Source organism: Melanotaenia boesemani, chromosome 14 (genome assembly GCF_017639745.1).
Source record: "Melanotaenia boesemani isolate fMelBoe1 chromosome 14, fMelBoe1.pri, whole genome shotgun sequence".
Classification (NCBI taxonomy): Eukaryota; Metazoa; Chordata; class Actinopteri; order Atheriniformes; family Melanotaeniidae; genus Melanotaenia; species Melanotaenia boesemani.
Genome location: NC_055695.1, coordinates 21,242,740 through 21,261,700, shown reverse-complemented (window position 1 = coordinate 21,261,700; position 18,961 = coordinate 21,242,740). Strand labels below are relative to the sequence as shown.

General features: G+C 41.6%; 1 protein-coding gene across 6 annotated transcripts in view; it reads left to right on the top strand.

The window, feature by feature from the left end:
- Window positions 1–18,961, top strand: part of tle2a (TLE family member 2, transcriptional corepressor a) — a 38,182-nt gene that overhangs the window by 11,220 nt on the left and 8,001 nt on the right. The window contains exons 2-8 of one of the 6 annotated variants that reach the window (XM_042007000.1): window positions 4,355–4,521; window positions 12,809–12,872; window positions 14,496–14,540; window positions 16,701–16,763; window positions 17,085–17,189; window positions 17,677–17,887; window positions 18,276–18,292. In XM_042007000.1, coding sequence (XP_041862934.1) covers window positions 4,355–4,521; window positions 12,809–12,872; window positions 14,496–14,540; window positions 16,701–16,763; window positions 17,085–17,189; window positions 17,677–17,887; window positions 18,276–18,292 — 672 coding nt within the window. Of the gene's footprint in view, window positions 1–4,354; window positions 4,522–12,808; window positions 12,873–14,495; window positions 14,541–16,700; window positions 16,764–17,084; window positions 17,190–17,673; window positions 17,888–18,275; window positions 18,293–18,961 lie in introns of all 6 variants that reach the window. The other 5 variants (XM_042006999.1, XM_042007005.1, XM_042007004.1 and 2 more) reach the window with 5 other exon arrangements.

Sequence of the window (18,961 nt, the reverse complement as noted above, 5' to 3'; positions counted from 1 at the left end):
GTCTTATAGGCGAATCTTTGTTTACATCTTTTTGCGCATGCGCGTGTGGTTGGGTGGCAAGAAGACCTGTTGAGATGGCGGAACCTGCTAGCATAAACAAGAAAGTAAGCGGGCGAAATCCAAATTATATAAGTACGCTAAGCTCCGAAGACCAGAGGAGGTTTAGAGAGAAACTAAAAATTTGTGTTGCAGACAAAATCGAACAAATACAAAGCCCATATGAAGTCTGGGATGACGAAAAATACTGGTCTGACTCACCTGCATCTTGGCCACAGATGTGCTGGGGAGATATTTATTCTTATTTAGTTGAAAGCCCTGGACCCTTCACCCACGAGAGGTTAAAAGCTTTTAAAAGCCTCGAAGCTTATAACTATTTTGTTTCAAGAAAGGTTGGGCCAATCTTTTCGGTTAAACAAAAATCAGTGGTCGTGCTCAAAGCGGAGGTCAGACCCGGCCAAGCAGAGTCACAGCGTGATTCGCATCTTCCGTGGGTGATCGCCCAAGAAAACGGTGAAATAATCACATGTCACTGCGACTGCAAAGCCGCTAAGGCTAAGCCGTAAGGCTTTATTTATCAGTGCCTTTGAATTTTTCATTTTAAATCTAATGACTGTTTTTCAATTTTATTGGTCCTGTTAACTATAATTTAAATGGCGTTTGGTCTATCGTGAAAAACGATAATAACATCTTACAAAATTTTTCTTTCAAATCCAGTCTAGGAGAAACATGCAGTCATGTAGCAGCTTTAATGTTTAAAGTAGAAACAGCGGTCAGGATAGGACTCACAACAGCTGCGTGTACCAGTGAGGCTTGCAGGTATCAAAGCACGTATCATAGCACGTAACCATTTCCTTCTTTTTTCGGGGTCTTTTTCGGTGGGAATGCGGAAAAACTTTTTGTTGGGCCCCCAACGAGCCGTACAGCCAATCACACAACACGAGTGAACCATGTAGTAGATCGCCCTCAAACTCCAAACGCAAAGAAATCCAGCTAACAGATGCAGCTTCTTGCCACCCAATACCGTGATGCAATGCGGCAAAAGGTAAACACTGACGTCACAAAAGATTCGCCTATAGTTGAACAAAGTTTTATATTCATTTATTTATATATATATATATATAATATTTGTGTATATATGTGTGTGTGTGTGTATGTATATATGAATATGCAGAATTTATCAGAAGTTTTAATGATCTAAAACGCTTATTAAACATGTTGTCTCAAAGAAAATTACAATGACTTGACTTATGCATAATACAGAGTTTATAAAAACAAAAGTTCCAGGTGAGATGCACATCCTTATTAGTACCCTTTAAGTAGCCATTCTGCACAAAAAAGATCAACACAATTTAAGAGTTCTCCAGTTAGCCTAGCAAAAGGTAGAGAAGCATTAAATACCATTTAAGAATACATTTCAGAAAAAAAGTGTTTTTTTTTTTTTTTTGTTCTGCTACTCTCTCAGGAAGGAAATATTGCTGCAGGGCAAAGTCTGCATGTGTGATTTTAGTTGGAAAGTTGAATATATTAGCTTGAATTTAAAAGAAGAGCTGGATTTGAACAGAATCCACTCAAATACAGCTTTTACATGCTTTTTGTTTAAGCCAAATGTTACAGATGTTATAGATATGCACATAAATCTTTGTAACTTTTGAAAGCCGCCAGGGATTTGACATTTCAAGCTGATCTGTACAGTTTCTGCTATTCAAATACTCAGTGCACATTCACACCAGCCCTTTTTTTTTATTTGAATCCTAGTCCGTTTTCTATGAAAGTCCACTTTGTTTCTATTATGAATGCACAAACCAATTTTGATTCGATTCAAAGAATGCATGTGGAATGTTGGCGGCTCTGGACGGGGGAAATGGTTCGCAGTCAGACGTGGAAGAATTCGGGAAACGTTTTGATAGAAATCTGATCAACTCAAGACTGAACTGATGCAGCTCCATATTTAGCTGTTATGTACTAGAAACCAAAGTTGTTCTGCATTAACTAATAGTTGAACGAGTCGTCTTCTTCAGTCTTCTTCTCCTTCAGTAATTCTTGGCACAATGGCACCTCTGGCAGAGAGTGGAACATGTTATTTAAAAGGTTTGATTTGTTTGAATAGTGCAGTGTGATGGCAATTTCGACCCCCTGCACCCTGAAAAATATCATTGTTATTCAAGGGTTTGAATATATCTTAACTTTTGATCAATTCTGACATCTAACAACCTTGCTAATACTAGAATCTGTGCAGCACTGACTTCAATGGTATTCCTTTTTAGAGAAGCGTTCAAAACTAGCCTGTGCATTTCTGTAAAACCATCATTACTATAACGTAGTTACATGACCTTGTGAAACTTGTGAGCCGGCTGTCTCAGGCGCTGCCTGCTATTTTTGATGGAGAGCCAGACAAACCGACGGCCCTGACCACTCTCCTTTTCCAGCTCTCAGCCCCCTTTTGTCTGCCTGTCCTGCAGTAGTACCACTGTGGATGCAGCGTCCTAATTGCTCTGGACCCTGCAGAGAAGAGAGACCATATTCAAGGTTGGGGGTGGGTCTTCAGCTATGATAAGGTCCTTTTTCTCTGCTTTTCTCCCCCCTACTGCCAGGGCCGGTTCTAGGAATGCATACATGAGGGGGCAGGCATAAATTTGAAGGGGGCATTATGAGTACATACTTCAGCATTTTCTTGTTGTTGTTTTTTAAGTGTTTCTTTAACGGAACTGTGCTGTTAGTGGAGTCCAACTTCAAAGAAATGGATTGCACTTTGTCAGGCCTCTACTCTAAGACCTGTCCAGCTTGGGTGTCCCACCTGAAACCAAAGCTCCTGCTGGTATAGCTCTTAGAGTCACTGAGGCACGCAAACCCCCTGACCACAATAAGGTGGCAATCCCTCAGGGGGGGGAACAGAAAATATCAATAACAAAATGAAGTAAGAAAAAAGAAAAGAATGATCCATTATCAAAGCTTTAACAACCAACAAAATAACAATTGCCCTATTGGACAGCCATTAGATGTCTAAGCATTTTGAATAAATTTGAAACTAATAACAATAAACTCAACTATCTGTGTGTTTGTTTCTGTCTGTATATAGACCATAATGATTAAAGAATCATAACTATCAAGCACAACAATAACAGAGCAAAAAATTAAACCCCCTACCAAAATAAGGCAGTGAATCTTCAGGGGGAAATAATGATAATAATAAATGAAAATGACTAAAAACTAAATGATCCTTCATCAAAATTTTAAGAACCAACAAGGCATACATGAAGCTCTGAGCTGAACTGCTGAAAGCAGCGGGAATGTAGAGTGAAACTTTCTGTTATTTTTTTCTTCACACTAGCATGCTGAACTAAAGGCTGGGCGGAGCTTGAGGGGTCTCATATGCGCAGCTCGTTTTCCCTCAGTCTAGTACCGAGGAGGCAGTCACATCTATGGCCCGTGCGTGATTGATCACTGCTCCTACTAACAGGCGTAGACACGTTTAAATAGAACAGAAACAAACCCCAGTTGACAGAATAGATGCAATAAATACGTCTGTTATTATAAGTATTTATTCAGTATCGCTACAACACATTTAACAGAGCTTTACTCTATAAGTTTTACCGCTGGAGCTCAGCAGCCGCTCTCTCTACGAGGGGAAGAAATATGACACCGCAAGATCAGGCTGTATGTCAACTCATTTGCATACTAAACACTGATTGGTTGTTTTCTGTGGTGGTGGGAAGGACTTGTTGAAGACAGTACAATGGATCCTGTGAAGCTCCGACACACAGAGTTCAGTACAGAGGGGAGAGAGCGTTTGGAGAGATTTGCCCATTTCGGCGCATTTGATTGAGGGGGCAGAATGTTTGTTTGAGGGGGCACTGCCCCCTCTTGCCCCTGCGTAAAGCCGGCCTTGCCTACTGCTCTATTTCACTCTTAATTCTCCTTCTAATCAGTCTTGCAACTAAACTAAGTCCCGTCATTTGGGTAAAGAGCCCTTGTATCTCTCCACCATCCCAAACAAGGGCTGCTGACCTATTGACATCTGACTCTGATGGCAGTGACAAAATTATCTGGAGGTGGTGCTTTTATACTCTATCTCTTATCCAGAACATAACCTGCTCCGAAGCAGGTTAGCTGTTCAGCTTAAGCTACCATACCCAGGGTTAACCCTGTAGTTATCTGATAAGAGAAAATCCAGCTTCATAGTTCAGGCCTCTGTTCAAAGATGTTCATTTACTACATGAAATTAGTCATTTTGCACAGAAAATTGCTGTTAGTTCTGCCAGGCTCTTGACACAATGATGAATTCTGACTCTTTGGCAACTGCGCTGCTCGATCTCTTCTCATTTAAGTCTAAATTGTATATATTCTTTCCACTTAGGCACCTCTGCAGCCACCTCCGGGGTCTTCTGCTTCAGCAGTGGCAGCGGCGGCAGCAGCAGCAGCAGCTGCAGCTTCAGGGACACCCCAGTCACTGAAGCTAACCTACCCAGAAACGCTGGACCGCATTAAGGAGGAGTTTCAGTTCCTCCAGACACAGTACCACAGGTGGGTGTGTTGGGGCTTCTGCAGTGAATACACATTTGTTTAGCGTAAATAACCAGGTATGTGCACTTGTCTGTATCTTACTGATTAAAATGTGTTGTGTCAAAAGTTGTGGCAAGTTTAAGCTTTTTTTTTTTTTGTTTGTTTTCTAACCACACATGCTGTCGTGTTGCATCTGCTACTTGATATAATGCAGGATTTTTTTTTGCCTCCTACACTTTTTGTACAACTATATAGTGTGCTTGATGTGCAGGAATTTGACCTGAATGCCTTTTGAATGTGGGATTTGGAGTGACCATAGTCCCAGCTTTCCCCCTCGCTCTGTACTCTTGGCAAACCTTCACAGGGTCCCTAGCCCCCGACTCTTCTCCTCTCATCCTGCTTTGATTTAGCTGGCCAGAATGTCCCTTCTTTCTCTTTCTGTCCCACTTCAAACTTCTTTTGTCCACCAATCCACACGCACACACTGTCCATAGCCACAATAACCCCTGCGGCTAGTGTTTTCCTGCTCACACAAATGCCTCTCTGTGTGTGTGTGTGTGTGTGTGTGTTTTCATGTGTCTGTATTTTATCTGCTCTTCACAATCTCAAAAAGTCAGAATCCTCAAAACCCACAGACTAGGAATGTTCTCAAATATACTTTTTGTGTTTAAATGAAACTGGGTTTCCTCATTGTTAAGTGTACAGAACATCAAATATAGGAACACACCCTGGTTAGTGTGGCCTCCTTGTAAAATGTAAATGTCTCTGTAGCCTAGGAATGGGCATCTTAAGCAAAACTACAATTTGAAATTCCTGAAGATCCTTTAACCGTTAATAATGATGTGGCGGTTGTATACGGTTCCTTTGTAAACACGGTCCATGAAAGGAGAAAAGGCTTTTCAATACTTGTTGAGGGCTCAGCTCATCTACAGTATATTTATATAGTTTACCTTTGTTTTGTACTAATGGTTTATCTCGGAGCTCAACAAATTATATCTGAAAATCTTCATCTTCAACAAAATAATGGGAAGCATGTCTTTAGTTAATATGTTTGAGATGAGATCTCAGAGATGAGACATACTGACGTTGTCTAGTGACAAAGCCAGCCAGTGACTGCTCATTTGTGGGTGGACCTTGTTTCGGATGCTTTGGTAGACTTCCAAAATGCTAGCTTAATCTAAGAAAGGTTGCGCAGGATCAAATTTGTTTCTTTTTTTAAAAAGGTGTTCCACACAGACCTTTTTTGGTGGTTATTGTTTCTTACATTTGTACTCTATTAGGATCAAACTAACAGGACCACACACTTTATATCAGAGCCTGGCAACAGGGAAGAGTTCTTGTTGTTTTTATTCCTGGCTTTTGGCAAATGGCTTGGTAAAATTATGTCATTGTTGGGTAGTAGTAACACCTATTACTGGGTGCTGGTTAAAACAGGACATAAGTGTGTTAACAATTAGATTTCTGACAATTAAATAACTATTTGAAAAATATAAAGAATTACCCATCCCTACTATCGGCACTTCTATAAGCTGTGCCCAAAACTTAAGTTCAAAAGAATGAATGGCTAGTGAACAAGGCCTGGTATACTGGTGTTTTGCACATCGTTTTGTGTAAGTTATTTTAATCTAATGCCTTTAACAAACTAAAAAAAAAAAAATACTGGAGAACTCTTTGCCTTGCTATGTTTTTATCTATTTATTTCTAAGCCAGCTTTTGAGCTAATAGATCCAGCCATTCAGTAGAGCGACTCCACGTTGCTTGTTGAGACAGTGTAATCGGCTCCTCTGGCAGAAGTTCTAAATTACCCCTCCTGTTACAAAACACTTGGAGCATCTCCCTTTTGCCAAGCAATAGTACTGAGAAACGGTGAGCAGGATTTACAGTAAGTGAATCATGAGATTAAGAACATTAGGAGCAAGAGCAAGCTTGTGATTGGATCTAAATTTTCCAATTTTGTTACCACTGCAAGCCGTTTTAACAAGTTCAGGTTTCAAGGAAAGATTGTTTAACCATCCTGCAGCCTTCTCCAACAGCCCGTAAGCTGTTATGATTACAGAGACACAACAGATTAATTTGGTTCATATGAGTCGGGCTGAAAACTAATACTGTAGTCAAAAACCATAACAATAGCAACAGTTACTGGAGTAGCTTTGGTTATCAGACATCTTTTCACTTCTGTCGAGTGCATGTTTAATAAAGCAGGTGGGTATGTGCCTGTTGATTAGAATGACTGGTGTAGTTAATTATTTTTTGTCTCAAAAACAGCTGCAACGGTTGTTTGGCACAAGCAGAAACTAAACCGCTGCCTTCAGTTTTAAAGAAACTCATTTGAAATCACATGTTGAAAGCTGAACAACACAAACACAAACCTAACTTGGCACTAGCAGGTTATATCTTATAGAATTGTCCATTTAGTTCCATTTATGTTCTAATGTGCACTTTCTGTCATTGGTTAGTGACATCCAAGGTCATATTATATACCTTTATCTTTTGTCCTTTTCATGTATTTCAAATGTCTGCCTTTTCTTTTTTTTTTTCTTCTTCTTTTTTTTGGCAAACAAGTTTTATCTGAGAGATGGAAGAAATTTTATATTATAACACATAAGCGCTGACTGAAAGCTTTTTATATTTGAGTCTGGAAATCTCCAAGCAGCCCAGTCATGCATGTCAACTTCTCTTGAGCCATATGCCACTTAGAGGTCATAAAACAGGCCATTATGTAGTAAAAATAGAAGTTATCCTTTTACATGGCAAGCAGCACAATAAAACCACTTGGCTCTTTCCATAATGATGTAACTCCTAGGGGTTGTTATATGCCAGTTTGCCTACTGACCATAACAATAAAGAGTTTAGTTTGGCATCAGCTTTTGTGTTGGATGAGAGCAGAGGATTAGCTGTGGTCCAACAGGTTGGAGCTCAGAGCCACATTTCTGATTGCAGCTTGCACCTTCATGAAATCAGACCTATTTGCACACTCGTCACCCTGCAGGGAAAACATGACCTGAACGCCCACACAGACAGACACAAACACACTGACCTATTCAGACACATTACCAATCTGATGCATGTGCTTTAAGTACTTACACACAACTCCCCCCGATTAAATGCACGCACAAATAGGTTTGTCCACAAATATCGAGACTTAGTAGTGTATTTTGGCCACGGGGAAGGTGGCCAGATTAGAGCTGATGAGATGCAACTGTGTTTTGTGTCTGCAGCCGGGTGTGCAGAGTATGGCTGTGTGGCAGGGGCGGTTCCCAGCCTCTGTATTCATTTTTGTTTTGTTTTTTTTTTGGCATCATGTGTGGTTCGTAAGATATGAGTTGTGGAAAATATCTAGCCAGGCTAAAGAAAGGGAAGAGTTAATTAATTAAAGGGTCATTGCTGGGACAGCAGCTCTAGTCTGTGTGTTTTTAACTATCAGGCAGGCTCTAATCAGCAGACTGAGGGGAAAGGGGAGGAGTTGCTGACAGAGCTCTCATTACTGTAATTTTCTCTCTCTGCAAAGGCACACGCAGGTTGTTTTTGGTGACTGCAGACATGCTTTCATTTGTGCATAGCGTGTGTGTGTTTGTGTGTGTTTATGTGTGGTCTGTAGAGTCAGATAGGCTCTCCACTTACCACTAATACGCTGCCACTCATCACCAAAGAGCCCCTCCACTTATCTTTGCCCAAATACTACATAGTAGTAATGGCATAACTACTGATTCACATAGTGCATGGTGTGTCATCTTTTAAACATTTAGCTGTCAAAATATCATCTTAAAATTCTTAATTAAATTATTTTGTATTGATCACCAAATCATAAATGTAAAAAATACTTCGATGGCAACACTTTTTTTTTTTTTTTTAAATATACAGAATCTGTAACATTTATACAAATATTAACTTGTGCTACCACATCAGCTCTGATTCATCACATGGTAAGGATTCAGGGATTCTCAAGGTGTCCTGGGATGTTGGGTGATTGTTGGGTGATGCTGGGTTATGGTGTTTGTTCTCTTTGGTTTAGTCCAGCCCTGCAGCAGATGCTTCATCTAACTGTGATGTGAGGAATTTAAAAACCTCAGTCAACACCTTGGTGCATTTGTCAAGTTTCTTAAGCTGCTTCTGAGCATAAAACCACAAGTGAACAGTTTTAATATTGTGGCTGACTAGTGTGTCAAAGCACATATTAATCGATATTGTGTCTGTGTGTGAGACAGTATCCTCTGTTTCCATTTCTCATCAAGCACAACCTCTCTATATAAAGTGTGTGTAAAAAAATTATGAAAGACTGGCTTTAGCTGTTAGTTTAGCAGCAGACAGGGTTACAGTTGGCCTGATATTGCGCGACAAGATCCCAGCTTTATTTTGTGCATGTGTGGGTGTGCATGTTTGCTCTTCTGCTCACCCTTGAGAGATGATGAAAGAGGACACAGGCAAGTTGGGTGGGTCTCTGTTGTGGTTGTGTGTGTGTGTGTGTGTGTGTTTGAAGATGGAGGCTCTGGGAGAAAGGCTGGAGGTTATTGCCGAGGAGGAGAGGCTGATCAATAGTTAATGAGATGTAAAGTGAACAGTCACATACCTGGAGGCTGGCTGGCTAAATGGTCCTGACACTGTAAAGGCACGACGCAGGTGCAGTTCCTCCACAGCCCCCATCAAGATGTGTCTTTTACTGTCTGTTGATGGTGTTTTCTTTAACACATTTTGTCAGTTATGAGCTACACAATCAGTTTAAGATTTGAACTGATGAAGCTTTTTGTAGTTTGACTTTTTTTTTTATCATTATTTCTCCAAGCCCAGCCTACTCAAACTGAACACTGTTAAGAAAAAAGAAAAGAGATTTTCAGCTTAAATCGTCAGATGAATTTGTTTATAGAACCGACATAATGGGAAATACTTAGTATGTACTAGTAATACTAGTGTGTTTCAGTAGCAAAATGGTCAATGAGGGAATAAAATAAAAGTTTTGTAAAGCTAGAAAGGAAAGCGTTAACATTTTGACGGTACTCAGTGACCTGTTCCTAACATGGCAACTTAAAAGGTGGTCCACACATTTCTACAAGTTACAGAATTAGATGTTTTGCTGTCTGTAGGCTCTCATTAGAGTTTGTGGGTGTTCTTCACTGTTTATTTAGCAAGTCTGCATGAATTTGTGGGTGTGCATTGTGCGCTGATGTTTGCGTTTAGTTTGTGTGCCGGTAGACAAGCGTTGTATGCTGGTTTAGTATGTTCGTGCATGCTCACTTCTAATGAGTCTGTGCTGCACGTGGTGTTTGTGCTTGTGTGAAGAGCATTTGTGTGTGTTCAGAAGCTGACAGAGCTGTCTGAGGGTTGGCAGGCTGCAGATTTGTAGCGCATTCAGCTGATCATCTTATCTCCTGTCAATGCCAATGAGAGATTGGGGGAACCGAGCCCACCATAGCACATAAATGCACGCACACACATGAGTCATATCTTTCCTTTTCTTGTTGCTTCCCTCTCTCATGCCTGCTACCTCAATCTTGTTTCTTCCCCTTGTTGCTGTCTTTTTCTCCGTCACCTAAAACTTCTCCCTCCCTCTCAGCAAATGGTGCTGAGCCAAAGACTAATTATTACAGGCAATCATTTCAACATGAAATACCTACTTCCTGCTCACTACTCTCCTCCCCTCTCTGCCTCATTTTCCTCCCCCCCACCAACTCTTTTATGCTCCTACGGTCACATAATGGCAACACACACTCTCACAGTAATTCCATTCCCTGAAGTCCATTTTGTGGGGAATGGTTATTGCTTTCTGAGTGCAACCTTGAGGTCTTTCTTGTAAGCACAAGAGGTGTCAATCTGCACATGGTGTGTATGTCTGTACATTAGCTGTGCAGCCGTGTAATGCTGTTGTGTTGTTTGTGGTGCGGTGTGCCAAAAAGGGAGGACTAATTTTACGAGCAAAGAGACATTGATTTTCTTTTCTCCGACTCTCTTTAAAGGGATTTAATAGCATGACTCGCCGCTGTTCATTTGCTGAAACAAAATCAGATGAGTGAAGGTAGTAGTGAATATTTTGGCTGTGGGTGATTATTTTTCAAGGATGCTAAAGTTGTTCTTTTCTACTGAGAATCCTCTCAAAATTAGCTGAATGCACATGAGAAGATTAAAACACCTGCAAGCTGTCACTGAACATGACATCTAAAGCTGAAATGATGACAATTAGCAGCTTTACAGTTATAGCTTGATTATAGACATTTTAATGATTGTGTTTATGCAAAAAGGCTGAACATTTTCTGGTTGCAAGATTACTTATTTTCCTCAGACTGGTTCAGTCTGGTTCTTAAAATCTTTTTAGTTGAATTAAAAATGCTATTATTAAATGTATAGTAAGAAGTCACTGTTTGTAGGCAATCAGATTTATCCCCCTTCCTCCTTTGCTACCACTGATAATGCTTTTAGACACTGTTCAGGCTCTGGCTCTGTTGTTGCTTCCTGAAGAACTGGCCTGCATTTACACCAGTTTAGCCAGAACCAAAGTGGGGACACTTTACTCAATGAAAGTAATTGCGGAAGCAAAATGGCAGATCCTGTCCATTATCTGCAGACTTTCATCCTGTATCTAGTCAGCCTACAGTCTTCTTTTTTAGAAACACCCAGGAGTGGGAGACAGTACTCGGTTGGCTGCTTCTTCAAGAGGAGAAAGAAATACTGCAATTGTAGAAGAAAAATACTTAAATAAGATAAATATGATTTTTAATTCCTCATTTGTTTCAGGATTAATTCTTAAACGTTTCATTTCCACACACCACAAAGGATGATGCTGTATAGTTAGATTTTCTGTTCCTGATCTACTGACAGTTGTTGAATGTGTTACTTTTGTTGGTTTTTTGTTTTTAAGAATATCCTGCTTACTATACTTTTTATATTCGCTCTAGAGATTTTTTTTTTTATTAATCGATAATTTAATCCTTATCAATCAAGTGCTGCTGAAAATTATCTTTAGTCATAATTATTTTGTCAGGGGCAAATTTGAAATGCAGAACAATCACTGATTATTTCTGTGCCAGTTTATAACTCATCTGGAAGCTCAAAATTTATGTTGTGTGAAACAAATTGGCATCCCTACACACACACACACACACACACACACACACACTCACACAGTTGCATAAGTTCTCAGCCCAGCTGTGTGTGACTTCTGCCGAGAGGCAATTCCACTGTAATAAAATCTATAGGGTGGGGGTGGGGTTTAATCCCCACTACACTCTTTCCAGCATCACCATCCTTTTCCAGTCTTCATCCTCCTCCTTCCCCTCTCCTCCCTCGTCTGCTCAACTGGCTGGCAATGATAAATGACTCAATTATGAGTGTGTGTGCACGCAGCAGTGGAGAAAGGGAGCGGATGAGGTCGTCATTACCTGTTGCGGCTGGGGGTGATGTTGTGTTATTAATCATATTCTAATTTTCCTCCACCAAACGTCCCGTCCCCCGTCCCCCCCCCCATCAATCTATCTGCTCCTGCAAACAAGTTGCTGTAAACTGCCGAAGGCCCAAAATGTACCAGCTCTCTTACAAGAGCGCAAAGATTTGGAGGTGGGATGGTGTAGTGTGGTTTTGTGGGAAAAGGAGATAATGTGGGTTTGGACCTGAACCCATTTGAAAATTATGTTTATGTTAGTGCAAATCCCGATGCTGTGGTTTGTTCAGTTTTAAAGAAGGCTGGGGACCCGTTTGTGTGTGATGAGACATGATCAGACACAGAGGACTGACACAAGAGAGGTGTTTGGATGAAGTCATCTCAGATACAGTTATAGGACACATTTTAACTTTAGAATTGACTAAATTAGTCTTTTAGACTGCAAATGCACAGTTTCAAACAGAAGTTGCAACTGGAGTGAAACTTCTGTGTGGAGTAAAAATAAATAAAATAAAGAAATGAACAGACACACAAGAAGCCAGAAGGGTTTCCTGGTAATTGGGAAAACTGAAAAATGAGAAGGAAAGAAAGGTCCATGGATGCATTGAAAATGGTCCAGAGAGAGAGAATGGGAGAGACGTGTTGGATGTGCATCCCTGCAGTTTTGGCTGGATTTCAGGCCCCAAGCGTGACTTTGTCTCTTTCTGCTCTGCTCTAAGGTGATAATGGTCTGTCAGCACCACAGTCGCCCCACTCCCTCCTCCCCATCAAGTGATGGAGGGAGAAGGAGAGAGGGGGTGGTCATAGAGAGGAGTAATTTGTTATGTTGCTAATTGCACTGTTTTTTTTTTGTTTTTTTTTGTTTGTTTTTGTTTTTTGTTTTGTTTTTTCGCAGTGTGACATACATCTAAATAATTAGTTTTCCTTTCTCTTCTGTGACAGTTTGAAACTGGAGTGCGAGAAACTGGCCACAGAGAAGACGGAGATCCAAAGACACTATGTTATGGTGAGACACATACACTCACTCATAACAAGTACAGTGGCAAGTCCCCTAAATCTTTTACATGTGCTAACAGCTGCCAGATACCCACAAAAGCAATCACATACTGGACCAAACAAGCACATGCAAACATGCAGAAGAAACCTCATAAAGGTCTTCATGAAGCACTTTGCAGCATTCAAGTGTAGAACAAGTTATAGCTGTGAAGTAGAGACTGAATGTTTTTATTAAATCTGAAGAGGAAAATAAAACCATAAATGTAATTCCTCTAATGTCTGGCTAAAAGAAGTACCACAGCTCCTGGTCTTTTAAGTCTTGAAATCTCCAGTCTTGATTTACCTGTGATTAGAGCCATAACCAGCACAGCTGATGGACTGAGGGCTGCCCAGAACCTGCTGTGCCAAAAAAGAGCTCTGTGGAAGTCTTGGCACAGACCCTGCACTTGTGAGGGGGAGGAGGGGGTAGCTGGCATCAAACACAGGCCGGGACTCCTTTGCCGCCTGATAATTTGGGGGAGTTTGGATGTTGCCTAGCAACAGGCAAAACTTGGCAAAGCAACTGCTAAGCAGAGCTGCCAGGAAAGGCATCTTTTCTGGAGGCTTACAGGCAAACGTACACAGACAGAAGAGTGTGCATGCACATGACTTGAAAAAACACACTCACGGCAAAGCACATAGATGCACATGCCTACAGAGTTTCCGACTTGTGCTATAAACACACACACACCTGCAGTCGCACACATGTGTGTGCTAACTGCCAGGAAAGATGTCTGAAGAGAGAGGACCCCTGCCATCTCCTTTCCCATCCTGCCAGACTGTTCTGGTTGCCCGACTGCCAATCTCCTCTCTCCACTACCAGGCACGTTGAAAAGCAAATGTCAGCCTGTCACTTTTCAAGGCATTCAACTTTAAAATGTTCTTCTTTTTGTCCATCTCTGAGGGAAGAGAGGGATCCTCAGCTGTCTGTGTCTCTCTGTGGCATTCAACGCCTCTTGCGTTTCTCACAGCTCCTTGTACTTTCAGATAAAAGCCAGGGTCAAATAGCCAGCATTAGACATGATTATTGCAGTAGTCTGTCACCTTCTTCCCGGCGACAATTTCCCTGCCCTGCTTTGGGGTTCTGGCTTCCGAAATATGCCCCAGGGTCTTTTTAATGCAACTGACTTTCAGCAGAGTCAAGGTGAAATTAGTGTTGATGTTCTTTTATGGATACATGGCACATTAAAGTGCACGTGCTCAAGCAGCAACTCTGACACTTGCAGATAAAAGGTTTCTGAGGGGTTAAGGATGATTAAGTACACTTCTGGGATTTTTTTTTTTTTTTTGCATTGACAATTTGCATATTGATGCTAATCCGCTCCAGTACATTAAATACCTTATTATAATTTTATATATTATAATTATAATTATTTAAATATTATAAATAATATTATAATAAAGCACAGCCAGACAAAAAGGGCTTATTTTGACTTATGACATTTGTTTTTTATCTTTCATCAGATAAAAGATGGCTTCATTCATTCCTGCTGCACATCATTGGAAATGTTGTTTATATATAAATGCCCTCCAGCACAGGAGGTCTTCTTTGTGTACAATCATGTATATTAACTGATATTCTTCTTTGTTTCAGTATTATGAAATGTCCTACGGCCTTAACATTGAAATGCACAAACAGGTGAGTCAGCTCCAGCTCTTCCTTCTTTCTGTTGCCTGTTTATATTAAAGCTTTGTGTTTGCTCTCTTGGATTATTATCCCATCCTGCTTTCCTTTGTCCTTCAGACTTGTCTGCTACAAGTAACTGTTTTTTTTTTGTTTTTTTTTTTAGAAAGTCACTGTCATGTCAATCCTCTGGTGGACCTCCAGAGCATCGTATGCTGTGGAGGTTCCAGAGTTAATTTCTCCTCAAACAGATGATCAAATTCTGGCCTTCCCACTTTCCTATTAATTCCTGTTACTCACTACTTTCTGTTTCCCATTTATCCTCTCATTCCTACCTCTCCTCTCCACCCCCTCATCCTTTTTACCCTTATTTCCCCTCTGTTCCTGCCACACTGCCTTTTTTTCATAATACTCTGTTTTCATCCCCATTATTTTCACCATCCCATCTCTCCTCCTTCCCATTGATTTCTCTTTCTCTCTATCTCTTTATTTTTCCATGCACCCCCCCCCACCCCCCTCACCCCCCCCCCCCCCCCCCCCCCCACCTCTGTCTCTTGCAGACATGCAGTCCACGCTGAATTTCACTTTAAATCAGGTCACTGCTTTCTTGCCGTCTACTTGCTTTCTCTCGCTCTCTTCATTCATTTCACCATCTCAATCGCTTTGCTTTTGACATGCGGCTGCTGCTACTCCCCACCACCACCAACCCCGGGTCTCGGTTTTCCTCCCCCGCCTTCCTTCTGTTTCTTCTTTCTCCATTTCTCTTCCCCCTCTTACGTCCTTCCTTCATTGGCTGTCATTTCCTCAACCCAATCTGCCCTTTTCCTCCTTCTCTCCTTCCTCCACCTCCCCTTTTCATTTCCACTCTCTCATTTTGCCCTTCCCTCTTTATTCTCTTTCTGTAGATTGCTCATGCTCGCTCCTTCTCTCCCTTTCTCTCTCCTGAAGATGTCATTTAGTAGTTGGAGTTCTCTAACAAGAAATCATTGTGTCTCCCTCGAGGTGGGGGTGATGGATTGTGAGGAAGGAGGGCAGGGGTTTGGGATGGTTGGGGGGTGGGGGGGCATGTTGGCTGGCTGAAAAATGGAAAGTGCAGGGAGAGATGTGCACAAGCGAGAGGAATGAAAGAGGAAGAGCAACAAAAAAAAAAAAAAAAGGAGGGGTGGAAGTTCAGTCCGGCATCAATAAATCACTTAAGAGAGAGAGGGATGGGATGGGGTGAGCGTGGGTACACATACAAACACACTTGCGTGCATATGCATTCTCACACATTTTAGCTCCCATACACACACACACACGCGCCCCAGAGTCTTGCTGTCAACAAGATAAACAGCCTGCTGCCATAATGATGTTGTCATGATCTCTGCATGCATGTCATTACTGGCCGTAACGGCCTCGTTGGACCTGCCACCAAACATGTTTGTGCTCATGTACACATGTGTGCGTGTTAGACACTACGTGGCAGTGCTTGCAGCAATGATTACTGTGCTAATACTACAAGGGAGTAAAATAAGAGATGGATGGATGAATGTATGGAAAGGGGAATAGATGAAGTGAGATGGAAAAAAAAAGATGGAGAGATGGTGCAGACGGAGGGTTGGAGGGAGATTTTGCTGTTGGTGGTGTAGTAGAGCAGATCGAGGCAGATACATACCCACACCAAGATTCACTGACCCCAAGCAGGAAGTGCCAACACACACACGCATGCACCCACCCACACACACGTGCTTAAGCATGCAAAAATGCAAACACACACAGACAAAACAGACATGCAAGGACACATCAAGAACATACACAAACACACACGAAAGATGGTGATTATTGTGTATTTCTCCTTGGCACACATACAAACACACACACACACACACACACACAGACACACTCGCTCTGTGTGGGCTGGCTGTGGCCACAGCAGATGCTGTCCATGAATATTTTAGCCAAACTCTCTGGCAGGGTTTCCATTTGCATGGACCAGATGTAAGCAGCTGAAATATTTACCACACTGGCCCTGAGAGAAGCAGGCCACAGTCACACACTGTGTGTGTGTGTGTGTGTATTTGTAACATTCATGAGCGTGTGAGTTTTCTTTGTGTTCATGCTCAGTCTTGGCTGTGTGGTCGTTTTGTGTCTGTTTATTCATCAAAGTGACAGTATTATTTTTTTTTTTCTTTTCAGACGGAGATTGCAAAGCGGTTGAACGTGATCTGTGCTCAGCTCATTCCCTTCCTGTCACAGGAGGTGGGACACATACATACACACTCGTACTCTGTACTGCATCCAATCCTCTGTTTCTCCTTTCTGTGTGCAACCCACACAGAAGGGATGCACATTCACACACATTTATCAATATCTTTCTTACCCAGCAAACTGCTGATGGACAGAACTTCAGCGCACATCCATTTTCCTCAGACACCAAGTGGTTGCATGCATTCACATCACACTGACGAGGGGGGGGTTAAAATATGAAAGCTTTTCTTGCACTAATGATCAAAAATAAAATTGTTGGCTTCATAGAGGAAAGAAAATGTGCCCTTACTGACATCTTGGTTTGTTCCACAGCACCAGCAACAGGTGGTCCAGGCAATGGAGCGCGCCAAACAGGTGACCATGGGGGAGCTAAATGCTTCGATAGGGGTACGTGGGCTCCCCCCTCTGCCTCATAGCGTGTGTACCCTATACTCCCATATTTTTATTTTTCCTCCTCTTCTTTTGCTTTATGTGAGGCAAAAGCAAATGCTAGCTCTAAAAAATGCTGACAAATTGGCTGATGTTTTCTTATAGATTTTTAAATTTAAATTTGGTTTAAGATTTCAGTGTCTCTACCAGACATCTGAACACTAAACAGTGATGGGATTTTCCAACATTTATTATATGTAACAATATTTCACTCAATTTGTCATTTAAGGCCAAGTCCCTTTGATTCAACTGCAGTTCTTTACCTCCTCAAGAGCCACCTGCCACCTTAGTATTCCTCCTCTCGCGCACATCGAGCAATTAGTTCCCTTCCTCTCCTTCCTCTTTTCTTCTTGTTGATCTCTTCCAAATAAAGCCACTTCCTCCAGTACTTGTTGGTCACCCATATATCTCTCTTTCTCTTCTCTCCTCCCTCTTTCTCTTTGGTTTCTTCTTCTGTTTTCCTCTACTACAGCAGCAGCTTCAGGCCCAGCACCTCTCCCAGCATGCCCAGGGTTTGCCAGTGGGCCCACACCCATCAGGACTGCCCCACCCGAGTCTGGCACTCGGTGGAGGGTCCAGCCTGCTGGCTCTGTCCGGTGCTTTAGGGGCCCAGTTGGCTGCCAAGGATGAGAGAGCGCACCTCGAGGCAGCGGTGGCGGCTGCTGCTGCTGCAGAGCACCACAGAGGTACCCAGACACATGAAATGATGCATGACTTACTTTATTTATCTATTTTTTCCCCCAGAGTACAAAGTCTGAAACTCTTGAGTGTTTACTGGAACAGTTTAGAGCTTAAAGATGAAAAAAGCTTTCTAATAGGTGAAAAAAATGAAGGCTTGGTCCAGTGGATTGCAGGGATTGGTTTTGCTTTGGAATTTTGGCAGGGCATGGGAGTGTTGCCGGTGATAACTCTCTTCAGGGATATTTTTACTCTGAGTCATCAGCTGCAGAGTGATATTAAGTCATGCCAAATAATTTTGTATTTGTGTGTGTGTTTGTGTGTGTCCTTATCTACATTTGTTGTCCTGGTGCTTGCTACCTCTCTACGTTGGGCATTTCTTCTGGGAATGAACAGACCGTGAAGCAGGACCAGTGAGTATAAATAACACACCATCACTTACATCACTACTCATACTACTCAAAAAAGACTGGTTGAATGGAGTTGGGTTTTCTAGGCATTTTTGATAATAAATTTGAAATGCAAATATTAAATTGTAGAGGCAGACATACAAACATAAGTAAATTCATAATAAACACCTAAATGTTTTAAGAAAGTGAAGAAAAATTTAATTGGCATTCATGAATATATGATGTTGGGAAATCAATGTCCCTTTTTCTCATTGTGCATGTTCTCTCTAGCAAATTACCTGATTTACATGTCACTTTGAGCTGTGGGAAGTGAAATATTAAGAGCTTTTATCTTTGTTCAACTTTTGTAGTAAGAATTTAGATCTTATCTCTGTATGTTTGACAGCCTTAGTTAAATGGGCTGTATAAAGTGAGAAAGCTTGCTCTGACCAGTCTACAGTCTTTAAGAAAACTCTTTTTCCTTCTGTCCCCATCTGAGATGGCCAATCAATGCAGCCTGATATTCTTTCACATTCATCTCTACAGCTCATGAGCCTGACATGATTTATGCAGTCCCTCTCACCTCATTATCGCCCTCTTCCTTCCTCTCTGCCCTCATACCCCCCCATCCTTCCTACCTTAATCTCATCCTCTCTTTTGCTCTCTCCCAACTCGCACCTCCCCCCTTTTTGC